At 36.0% G+C, this 13068-nt stretch overlaps 1 protein-coding gene across 3 annotated transcripts in view; it reads right to left on the bottom strand.

Annotated features, from left to right (window-relative positions):
* COL24A1 (collagen type XXIV alpha 1 chain) overlaps positions 1-13068 on the bottom strand; it is a 120750-nt gene that overhangs the window by 69280 nt on the left and 38402 nt on the right. For all 3 annotated transcript variants that reach the window (XM_019618662.2, XM_031554856.1, XM_031554857.1), the window contains exons 13-19: positions 10637-10690; positions 8744-8788; positions 4745-4798; positions 4609-4653; positions 4214-4267; positions 3554-3607; positions 1863-1916 (exon numbers count right to left, since the gene is read on the bottom strand). In XM_019618662.2, the coding sequence (XP_019474207.2) occupies positions 1863-1916; positions 3554-3607; positions 4214-4267; positions 4609-4653; positions 4745-4798; positions 8744-8788; positions 10637-10690 (360 nt within the window). The remainder of the gene's footprint in view (positions 1-1862; positions 1917-3553; positions 3608-4213; positions 4268-4608; positions 4654-4744; positions 4799-8743; positions 8789-10636; positions 10691-13068) is intronic.

The raw sequence follows: 13068 nt of genomic DNA, 5'->3' as shown, positions 1-13068 counted from the left end.
CCTCTAGGCAGATTCAGAACTCAAGTAAATACATTGCCCTGGGAAAGCAGCACAAGTCAAGTTTGATTTATTTGTACATTCCTTCATTTCTAGGGTGAGGGTATCCCAAGACAAACCTGCCTGAAAAAGCAAAGTCTCCAAAATGACAAATGCATAACAGTGTGAAAAAAAAGACTGTTACTACTGCTTTCATGACATTGTCTATACAACTCAGAACATCATGTGATAAGATAAAACATGCACTGAAAATAAGCTTGTTTTCCCTTTTGAAATGAACAACTCAAAGTAACCAGTGATTCATTTAGAAAACACTCAAATGTATCTTTTTCCTTCACAAGTTACTGCATTCTGCATGAAGCAAAGCAGCTGAATCCCATATGAGAATTTTCTTGAAAGAATAAAAGCTAACAACTTCAGATAAAAATAATGCAAAGATGAACAAAGATCTATTGAAGACAATGACTAATCCCTCTCTGCTCCAGATGAAACCCATTTATAATAACTCAGAGCATATCTGAAGGAAACTATCACCATACTTGAGGGATAATTCATTGTGATTTGTAGAACAAAATTTACCAATAAATAAAGTATGCTGAAGCCTGTTAAAAATTTGATTAATTTCATTTTCATCAGGAATGACCACTGCACACTTCACTGTATATAGTATGTAAAAAGCCAAGAACCTGGGAGAAGGAGCAAAGCCTGTTGGGATTGACCTGGTAGTTGCCTGTTTTTGGAAGAAGCAGCATGATTAGAAATATGACACCAGGACTGTCTTGTAGGAAAACCTGTACTTAATTAGTCTTATTGTGCCACCAGCAACAAAAGCTGGCTTATTTTTATAAGAGCAAGTAATAGAGAAAGTAAGATGCTATCCAGAGTTCTAAAAGAAAAAGAAATACCAACTTATAGAACTTCTGGAATTTCTGAGTTTTTCAAGATCCTGATATACTGCTGTCTTAACTCCCTGCTGTTTTTTCTATATCAGAATATGGTGACTGTGTTTTTATGTCTGCACATGAGACGGGTAGAACTTTTACTTATACAGATCAATGTTGTGTTACCAAAGCAAGGAGAGACATCACTTTGTAGTCTTAAACCTTTAGCCATTTTGCAGATGGCCATCCAGAGGAAAATACTGAGGTGCTCACATTTTAATTACTTAACATGAAGCATTTAATTCGCCTTAAAATGGCTGGAGTAATTTCGCACATCTGAGCAAAAGAAAATGTTGTCTCCTATACAGTCCACAGCATTTTTCCTTGTTATATCCCTGGTATAAATGCCCAAAAGCATCCAAATGAACAATTCCTGACAGAATCAGTTTCTCCATACAATTCAGTAATACTGAATTACACCCAGTTCTCAGGTAGCTGCTGAGCCAAATTCAAGTCCAAATTCAAGTGCTTGGCAATGCTTCCTATGTCACTGGTACTTGTTCTTTGCATTATTTCCAAATTAAGTGTTTTGCTTTGTTTTGTTTTGTTTTTTGGTAGGAGATAAATAACCAGTGAGGCTTGGAGAATCTCATTTGTAAACATGCTGTAGAACTCAAGTGTTCAAAGAAACACATGAGCCCCATTCAAGGTGTGAGCTCTTAAAACTGATTCAGATAAGTACTAATCCTAATCATATCAGTGAATGAGCTACTTGTTTTAATCAAGGATTGCATAAACTAATATTTTGTATAAAAGAATAAGAGGTAGATTTTTTGTTTCTTTATGGAGCAAATCACATTCATTAGAAACAATTGAGTAAAAAGTATTCTCTGATTCAGCTAAGTCAACAGTCCTAGAGGTAAATGCATTTGCTTCATAGATCTCAGTAATTTAGAACGTTCAGTTCATCAAGCAATTTCTTACCTCAGGACCTGGGGGACCCAGTGGTCCTTGGGATCCAGGATCTCCAATTTTTCCCTTAAGAAAGGGGAAACAATTTTTTGATTATTTAAAAACAACCACCAGCAACAAAAAAAATCTAAAACAAACAAACAAACAAAAAACATCAGAAGGTTTTAAGATTTTTAAAACATTTATCTAGGAAAAATCCATGAGAGTGGTGAGATGAATTTTCAATTAAATGGAAAAACCTATACCTTCTTCTCTTTGCATCTAACTAAGAGTAGTAGTTCTTGTTGAAGTCACAAGAAAAATGCCAATTAGTTTTAGACAAATAAAAGTGGAAGCTTTGGGCTGGTCCATGTAGCTGCATGAAGCAAAACTTGAAATATGTAGCTGTTTCCCTAATAAAGAACCATGCATTTTTCAGAAGTTGGAAATAAGTGTTATAGAGAATGGCTTATAAACTTATCTCGATAGCTTAACAGTCATTTATGATTAAGAAAGTTAATAGCTGTTTTATGATTAACATTAAATTAATGTTAATAAATTAACATTGCAAATATTATTGCAAACTATTAATATTATAATTTGCTCAACAGGAAAATTGGACACATTGCAAATGTAATAATGATTTTAAGGTATATCTTCTCTCCAACATTTTTAAACATTTGCTGCTGCCACCATAGCTGGGTGTTACTCAAGCTTGACTTGAACATTTTTTTTTAATGTTTTTAATGTAAGTGACTTTAACGTAAATGCATTCTACACATTTCAACATAATGTTATTTGCAAGACTGAAGTCTCTATGTTTAATAGAAGTCAAGACACTGATCATAGCTGCTCAGGAAAATGCTTAATGCACATATTCATTTTTAACTGCAAACAGGCCAGTTTCCCCATAGAAAGTTAAACAAACTTCCGTAAGTATTTTGCTGAATCAGAGTTAAATTACAAATTAATCATATATATATAGCATACACACACACACACACATATAAAATATTATTTAATTTAATAATAAATATTGATTTAATAAAATAAATACACAAATTCACATATATATATACATATATATATTCACATATATATATATGTATATATATATATATATGGTCTAAGAGTCTAAGAGACTGGTGTGATTTATTCTTTAAAAATATTAGCTAATGACTTTCGATTCTCCACAGACAGGAGGCCGTTAGCAGTGCTAAGAACAAAAAGCCAGGTAACCCCTTGCTGCCCCAACATTTACAATCCCAGCAGAAGCACTAGCACTACACAGGAGTTTTTAAAGCTGCTACCAATCAGTAAATACTTGAATTCATGACTACTCCCATTCCTGTGAGAAATGACTGGCCATTATTAAGAGGATTTCCTATGCTCTCTCCAAATTCACCTAGCCCAAACAGTCGTCTCGGAAGCTCCCAGAGCTGTCAGTGGATTTGTTTCTAACATTACTGACATGTATTCTCCCAGCAAATTGAGTATCACAGAATGACTAACATATAAGCATTTCCATATTAAAATCAGACACCTCTATTGAACTCCGTAGTACTGTCTGACACACAAAAGCAGCTTAGACCTTCTTCTTTGTACTTCTTGATGTAGGTAGAATCTAGAAGATTGTATGCAGCAGGAACATAAAATACAAAGTAGTATCCAATACAATTACAAGTAGTGATACATTGAGAGCAAAAATTTATATTTAAACTTACTTGGGGTCCTGGTTTTCCCCTGATTCCTGGAGGTCCCGGTGAACCAGGAGCACCCTGAAAAAAAAAAGAAAGCAAGCCATTAAATGCAAACAAAAACATGTCGTGTTACACTGAAAACAATAGATTGCTACATTTCGCTGCCCAAAACAGTTCAAAAAAACAAACAAACAAACAACAAAACTGTGGGATCAGAAATAACTTCTAACATTTGGCTCCCAACAAGAGTTTTCAGGGGATGGCCTAGGAAGGCCAGACCACATGTGCTACTAGCCACAGCTGACCCAGGTGAGGTGCACAGGAAACTCAAGGTTCAAGGGAAAACCCCCCTTGCAACACTTAGCAGGTCTGGGGTTACACCAGTTATTTTCTTATTTGATGCATCTCTTAACAGATAAAAGCCAGAACTCTGCCCATGCCCTTTACTTGTCCTTTTTCACTGCTTTCCTTAATTAAGTTTTAGAGTTTCTTAAATAAATGTTAATTCAGTGACACCCAGTAACAACAATTATGCATTTTTTTCTATGAAGCTGACATAACATTTTAAGACTTGGAAACAAACAAACGAAAGGCTGAAAATGGACAATTCTGTTAAAAAAACAAAAACAAATCCACAAACAAACAAACCAAAAACCCAAAAAACCCAACACAACCATAGGTTACCTTGTCTCCAGGGTACCCCTGATCTCCTGGATCTCCTGCAAGGCCATGGTCACCCTAAACAACACATTTTATACAGACACATTTATGGTTTAGAATTAGATAAGGAGAAAGATGATTCAAATTTAACACTGAAAAGTAACAGAGATCTGTGAATGACAATGAAATGGGCAATAGCACAGAATACTCTTTTATGTTCCATAGTAAATGCTTTGTCCAAAAGTTTGTCTAAAGTATCAGGTCTGGGTCTGAAGTACTTTTTAAAAATTAAAGTTGAAAGAGATAACAAACCAAAAGCAGAACCAGAAAAAATTGTGAGGCAGGTTATTTTACTCAAGATATGATGAAAGAAGTTTGAAAGAACTACATTTCTGAGATAATGGAAATATTTAAGTCACCTTATCACCTTTCATTCCAGGCTGTCCCATATTCCCTGGAAGACCCTATTAAAATGAAGGAAACAAAAATCCAGTGTATGCCTGTCGTTTGGAAGGCAGCATAGAGACCTGGCTGCAGGAATGTTCAGCGCCATACCATGGGCCCTGGAATTCCTGATGGTCCACTCAGTCCTGCTGGCCCCACGTCTCCCTATGGGACAGCAAAAAAAGTGGCTGTATTAAACATTTGACAAAGTGGAGCAACTTAGAGAACGATAACTGTACCATTTTCTGTACCACAAAGAGAAAACTAAACCTTTTTCAGGCTAAAAGCTTGGTTGAAAAGTATTCATATTATAAGCCCTTTATGGTTCCCATCCACATCAGCAGAAATACCAGCAACCGAAAGTCCCTCTTTTCCTGTAGGATGTGTCAGAGAGTAAGCAGTGGTGCATTGTGCAGTGGAGGGTTAGGAAGCCTTCCTTGTACTGCATCCACGCATTCAGTGAGTGGCTATCACTTTTAGGGTTACGTGGAAAAAATACGGAGTAAATATTGAATTTGGCTTAAAGTAATGATTCTACTTTCAGTTGTGACAACTTCTGAGGTTCTTCATCTCTCAGTTAGTTCTATAAGTTAAAACTAAAAGATTTGATTCTCCCAATATATAAACAATGCTAACATAAAATCTGATGAGCATGCAACTTCTGTTCTTATGTACCTTCGAACCTTTCCTGCATACTTCCTTTCTGGGATTTAATCTATAGTTTCATGACAAAAAAAAAAAAAAAAAAAGAACCAGAATTTTAAAAATTAAGAATCTTAAATGATCAACACAACTGCACAAGTTATATTAATGAAAGATTGTGAATGAAACAACTGTACTATAGACAGGGAAGCCTACTTTATACATATTCTGCCTCTGAAAAAGAAGGAGGGGGGGAAAAAGGCCTTATTCCTCTGGCTACACAGGAACGTAGCAATAAATATCAATAAAATACAAATATCTTCACTTGAATGTGAAGATGTGATACAGAGTTTAGATCACTGATAAGGAAAGAGTTGTATAAGTATTTGAAACTGCCTTCTGCCTACAACAGCTTTGCTGTATAGTAGCACACATTGTTCAGTTTCGTTGAAACTGGCTAGCAGTCAGGAAACAAATTGCTTCAACCACATGAAGCATGCTTTGTCCACCACTTCCATGTAACAAATGAAATAAAAGCAAGGTATTTTTTTAGCCTCCCAAAAAAGGACAGAATACTTGGAAAGAAAAAAAATACAAAAATCAATGCTTCCTAATATTAGGATTTTTTTTAAAGAGGAAAAAGTCATTTTTAAAGAAAGGCTACCACTAATAACTGTGCTTGCAAATTCTCTCAAAGCTGTTGTCATACCAATACTCATGGCTGAGCAAATCTTGAGAGACTGAGAACTGGCATATTGCCTGAACAAGGAACACAAGAAATCAGAGGCCAGGGTGCACAAACCCATTTGGAGAGAAAGCACAATATGGGAACAGGGCTGCACCATACAAACCATCTGTGGTGATGCTAATCTCAGGGCTCTTGGTGAAATTCTGCAAGGGACTATGGTCCCTTATAAAGAACCTCTGCAACAAAGTAAAGCTCTTCCAATCATCTTCCTGACAGAGACACTGGGCATCAGAGCAGTTATATGATGTAGTACAGAGTCTCCAACAGATGGTGCATAATAGCACATTTTGCCAATCGTGTCTGTACACTTGTCCACACAGGAATCATGCCATTAATAATGAAATCCTCCTCAGCTGTGTTCTAATCTTAGTTCAAAATTCCAGTCAGACTTTCTGATGCCTTGGAAACTTCCAAAGCTGTTCACAAATCTGTAACAAATACTGCTGCACTATTTTCCTCAGCTGCAAAATCTTACCATATCAGTAAGCAAACACAGAGTTAACTCCTGCTGAGCAGCATTTCTAACATGTTTTGGCTCAGTGAAAGAGAATATCTTTAAAAACACTCCAAGATATCCATAAGATCTATTAAACTGTCAGAAGAATACACGATGACCCTATCTTACTGAGCTGTATTTGCACTTCGTAAGTACGTGTCTGTACATATTCTTATTCACACATTTGTCATCTCAAGCAATAAACTCTGTTGAAAATAGTTCATTTGCAAAATCATTTCTACCTCTTAAAATGTCTGTTTTCCAGTGCAGATATGTACAGCTCAGCTACAAGCACAGGTGTAAGAATCAAAGATGCTCTCTGCTCCATCAAAGACCCTTAATTCCTTGCGGTCAAATGGAGCAGCATCAGATGATGTAAAGTTCCCAGCACTTCATGGTATGGGGTGTGTCAAACTAATTCCAACAAAAGATGTGAACATGAGCACGTGCCCTGCAAAGTGCTTTTCCAAACTGTCACACTGCAAAACTCAAAAACTACAAACAAGAACAACTAGCTTAGTAATTACATGTGATAAAGAAAAATATGTCTGTTCCTGTTATTTACCTCTTGTCTTTCGAGTACAAGTTTCGTAAAGCAGGATAGCACATAATCAGTGCTTTTACATAGGCAGAACAGAGCAAGGTGGTGCCCATATATAAATGGGAGCTGGCAGGCCATTCACATGGCAGAATGTGTACTGACTTCATGCTGGTCAAAACCTAAATATGTCCTTTTTTTTTGGTTTCATTATGGTTATATTTTTTTGAAGCTTACAAACGGCTAAGACTTCGGCTGGTGATTGACTATAATTTATTTTGCAGAAAAATATTGACACTCAATTGCAGTATAAATGACTGCAACTCAGCAATATGGTAAGTAGAGCTTTGACGTTGTATATATTTGTGCTCATGAATTTTAGAAAGGGATAAGCTGATAACTAAGCTTAAGACAAAATAATCAATAACAGCATCTTTGCAGAAGCAATATATGATAGGTTTCAAAAAAAATTTCAATTCATTATAAAAAATAATTATATTCATTATAAAAAATAATTATCAAAATCCTTCAGATAAAATTCCAAAGAACACCGTGTAAGAAAGAAAAGCAAACTATAATTCAAAGCAAATTCTCAAGAGTGCAACTTCTAATTTCATGAATAGGTCAACTGGCTCAAATATGTCAGCTGGCAAGATTGCAACAAATCATGTCTGCATGATAAAGACTGGAAGCCACAGTGGTTCCTTCACCAAGCTTGTGCACCTTCATCACAGCAATGCCATAACAATCCTGATCAAGTAGGAAGAGATTTCTTAATAGCAATATTTTTTTGTTTTAATTGTCATTAAGAAGATAGTGATGACAGCTGAGCTGTCATACTTCAAAAGGTGAAGTTAGATGATCATTAATGTAAACTAACAAACTTATCAAGAGTGTTTCTCAAGTTATAAATAAAGCTGACCAAAGGAAAACAACAATCTACCTTAGACACAACCATGGCTTTCTTAACCTGTGTATAAACACGCTATTTGCTCTTGTGTTACAAACTACGAATGATGCAGGGTAGCTGGCCTTGACTGAGCCAACACTGAAAATCAAACCCAGGTTCTCTACCAGTAAACAGTGGAAGTACTTGAATAATGAAGTAATTCTACAGGGTACAAGAGTATCAGTCAGTCTCACTTCCTCTGCAACATATTCATGTAACAGATTTTCTCTTGTGCAACTGAATTTATGTAAATGCAGTTTGAAAATTCACAATGGGCAGCCCAACATTCTTTAAAAAATATACCAGAAACCTAAATGTGAAACTACATTCAAAAAAGTTATTTTGCATGAAGTTTGGAAACCATGTACGGGAATGAATGAGGGCTGTGGACATCCTTAAAAAAGGATGCCTGAAAGCATTGCACTCTTTCAAAAAGTAATACTGCATTTAGGAATAGAAACTTGAAAAATGTGGTTATTTCAAATAAAATACACAGACACATCAGATTAGAAATAAGGACACAAAAATCGAACCAAATATAGAAGTGCTTCATAACCAGCAATACTATACTAATTTCATACTGCAATTTCAATCATCACTAATGATGATCTAATCCAATCTGTTTAAACAACTGTCAGAATATGTGGATTATTGTATTTATTTTTATTATTTCACAAATACAAAGGACAGAAGTTCTAATGAAGCCACACCAAAATTATAATAAGCAATGTACTCACTCTTAGTCCTGGAAATCCAGGAGGACCAACACCACCAACAATTCCCTACAAAGGCAACAAATTTTAGATTTTAATAAATGTTTACTCAATCTTAGTGATCTGAAAAGAAAGTAATTTGGGATTTATATAGAGGGGTCCAAGAAATGACAGATTTTCATTGTATAAAATGTCTGACTGCAAAATTAGATCACACGGTATTTGTATCATGAAATTATTCCTGCGTTACCAAGGAATATACATTTTTTTTTAACCTTGATATTTCAAGTGGAAAGAAGAAAAAATTTTGGGGTGGGAAAAGAGCAAAAACCAGGAGAGTTTGCATAGATTCCTTTAAAACATAAATGGAACAGCAGCTCAGTGTGTTGAAAGACCTTTGGAAAATACTCTCTTGATGGCAAAATATTTCTTGATATAAACTATACATTTGCATTTTCTTTAATAAGAAATTTAGTAGTGCTCTGCTACCATCTGCGTTGTGCTCAAGTTTATCTCAACTCAGGCCAAAATTCTCAACAGTGCAGAAAATAGAGCAGCCAAGTCCGTCAGCACGGCAGCACCTGCAGCTGCAACTCTGTCCTCTTGCCTGAACAAGCCCTGCAGGGAGAGTCTGGGGGGAGTAGTGGGAGAAGTATTGCTGCTTGCTTAAGACAGCAGCAAAATCAGTTGTCTTGACAAATTAGAAGGAACTTGTCTGCAAATATTTTTGTTCCAACAGGCTTCTTGGTAATAGGGAAGTCTACTCTTGGATCCAGTATTTCTGAGTTTATTTCTGTTAAAGTACTATTCCTCCTCTGATCTTGTGAAAAGACATCTCTGCCCTATCAGGAAAAGAGGAAGACTTCGGAGTAGGAGGAGGGAGGGAAGAACTCACCTCTTCGTATGTTGGCAAGCAGCAGGTCACACAGCCCCTCAGAGTGCTCTCTGTGTTGCCATTGCCTGACATTCTCATAAGGGGAATTTTGCCTCAGTGACCAGAAACATAAAATACTTTTTTTCACACTGTTCTAAAAAGCTGGCATACTGCAGCAGCAAAATTTCTAAAATAAATTCCTAATAGGAAAAGGCAGGCCATCAGCAAGAACCCTTGCCCATTTACTGATGCTGGTCCACATAAGAACAGCTTTTAAAGATAAACTGATTGGAGTTTCCAAAGCAGCATCCAGCAATAAGAGTTGATTTAAATCAGCTCTCTTTTGCACAGCCCTGACTGGCTGTTTGTCTGGCCCAAAGCTTTTTCACTGGTTTCTCATATCAACTGAAACTTGAGTTTTGAGTCTGCTGCCAGGGTTTCCCTACAAATGCAGTGTGCCAGCAAGCTCCTTTGAGAGTGGCCAGTAAAATAACTTGACAGTGCTGCAGTTGGAATACCACTTTAAGCCTGCACACACTGCCAAGGACAAAGCTGTTATCATACTGATTATAACACAGTAAATGACATACTTATATCCAAAAATGACATAATTGTATTCAGTAGCAATTCAAAGGACAAAATCAACCATCAAGTCCAGAAACATATGAAAGCTGCAGCTTTGGCACAAAGGCAAACTCCCAATTGCTAAGGTGACCCTAGAATAATCATTTAATTAGCAATACAAAATCTTATTTAATACAAGAATTTTGGAAGACAAAAACACTCATTAGTAATGCAATGAGGTTAGTAAGATATCTGATTCTCTGGGAGGTGCATGCTCTTGGTAGCTATCAGGTTCTTTTCTCTCTCTTTCAAAAGAACTACTTATTACAGAAGTATCTTGCACTTTCCACATAGAATCAGTCCAGTATTTCTCTGTGAACTTCAGTATCTTGCTTTTCAAGCATAAACCTTTCTGCTTGGGAGGGAAGTTAATACTGAGCATTATGCATTTTATCATATAAACATAACATGATACTTACAGGATTCCCATCTGGCCCTGGGGGACCTCTGTCTCCAAAGTCACCAGGAAAACCCTAATGCAGAATAGAGAATGTTTGTTCTTTAGTATCCTAGACACAAAGGAAGGTCTAAATACCAAATTCCCATATGTATTAAAAATCAAGATAGCAGCAAGAGGGTTTAGAGAGAGTGGAGAAGGAACTGGAAAAGCTGAAAGTTTCAGCTACACAAATCAAATGGTACTTTGTTGTCTTCTAAAACCATAACCAAAAGAGATACAACTATAAAATGTAAGCGTAGAGAAAAATTAAATGACTGAATGTCTTGAGAGCAATATTAAACAATTATTTCAGTTGTTTGGAATCTCTTTTCCTATTTAGTACTTCAAATTCAAGATTATTTTTTCTCCTGTACCCTACCATATTCATTAAAATATTCGTCTTTCCTTCCTCCCTCATTCTTCCATAAACATTAATGGCTGCAGACTCTGTGCGGTATACATTTGTTAGAAATCAGGTTTTTCACCCTTGTAGCACAGCACTATCTTTAACCAATGTGTACACTTGTCATAGTCTGCACCTAGAGACTGAGACTATAAGTCAAACCAGACATATTAGCATCTCATTCTATCAGTTTTGATTCTAGAGACTCAATTATTAAGACAAGGATTATCAAACACAAGAATACAGAAGAATTCTGACTAGCATAATCAACTGTTAAAGTTTAAAAAAAATATTTCCATTTCTTGCTTGAGAAGCAAAATGATATGGAAATACACCACCATCCTTGCTCTAACCCTACTTGCTGTCTCCTCAGGTTTTGCAGACTATTTTACTTCTTTGCAATGGAACGCAACAACATAACAAAAGTTAGGAAGGGGCCTGATTACCTACGGCCATCATAATCCCATTCTCAACAACTTCTTATAATGAATGCTGATAAAACTACACTAGCTCCTGAAAAAGAAAGGAATATGCAACACAGGGAAACAGTCAGAAAAGTCTAACATGGAAATATACTACTACTACTACCAGGAAATGGTAGTAGTATTTTATTACATCAGTGTTACCTTCTAACAGTACTATAAAGCATATGAAGGATGAATATCCATATTGTTAATATAAAACAAATGGGACTGGTTTTCTACAGCTGTAATGGACTAGACATTCAAATTCTTGCTATAATTTACAAGGTCTGTTCTGCCATACTGGCTGTTGCCTGTAACTAATCCTATACAGGGGAAAACTACATAAAAACCATTCTTAAACGTGGTCAAACTATGTATGTAAAAGCACTATGTATCACACTTACAGTACAGACAATGCATTAAAACTACAGGAGACCCAGCCAAGCTTCATATTGCAAGCACGTAACGGAAAGAAATATGATACATATGCTTTCATTATGAAGTATTTTCTTTAAAGCATATTGTATACAAAATATAAAAATAAATTCTTCCTGTACCGTCATTACTTACCGAATATGCTGTTCTATTTCAAATATGCCAAAGATATTACAAGTTTGAATAACTAGTCACTAAACCTGCTAACTGGTAATATTTTGAATTTTACAAGTAGGATCCTTTGTAAGATATCAAACATGACAGCTGTCAGGCCCTTGAGATGATAAACTAAAAGGGAACAAATGCAACTGTTTGTGTTTTTCATAATGTTATTTTATCAGTAAAAGATCACAGCCCCTTCTTTTCTGATGCTTTATATCACTTTCTACAAGTAATAATCATACCCAGGATGTATCATACATCATGTAATCATACTCTACTACCGGTGAGAATATTATTATTGAAATGTTGTCCAAATAAATAAGTTGCATTCTAGAACACAAGGTGAGAAGCCTGACTTGAGGCACTATGCAATTTCCATGTCAAATTTCCTTTCTTGACAACACCCTACCCCAAAGCACTGCAGTAGTTAACTCAGGGATACTATGGCAAAAAACTCACATCACAGCTATCACTGGAGCTAAAATAACTGACGTTTTCTAAGTTTTCAATCCAGCAAAGTACTTCAAGTAAGGTTTGGTCCCAATATGAGTAGTCTTTAATCAAGTAAGTAGTTTATAGGAAGGATGTAGAATGAACCTTAGGATTGAGGAAAAAGAGAACATTACAAAGGAATCAATACCAGATTATGGGAATCAAATATTGTTTCTGCATTAGAAATGGATAATATTTTTTTCTTTTATTTCATGATCTCTGCTGTCATAGCTCTTTTTGGGAGTCTTTCTGCTTAACTTGGGGAAGATCTCTGATAGTTTACATCACTTATCCTCTAGATGACCCTTCCCAGGAACGCACGCTCTGTATATAGGTGTATATATGTATATTTTGTCATACACATTGCAAGAATATCCTGCAGGAGATCAAACCAGAGAACAAGCCATGACATGCCCGAGGAAGCGCCTGAAGAGACATCGGAAGGCCTGGCATCCT

Source organism: Meleagris gallopavo, chromosome 10 (genome assembly GCF_000146605.3).
Source record: "Meleagris gallopavo isolate NT-WF06-2002-E0010 breed Aviagen turkey brand Nicholas breeding stock chromosome 10, Turkey_5.1, whole genome shotgun sequence".
In the NCBI taxonomy this organism is placed as follows: domain Eukaryota; kingdom Metazoa; phylum Chordata; class Aves; order Galliformes; family Phasianidae; genus Meleagris; species Meleagris gallopavo.
The sequence above is the reverse complement of the archived record's forward strand: the minus strand, read 5'-3'. Positions and strand labels throughout refer to the sequence as shown.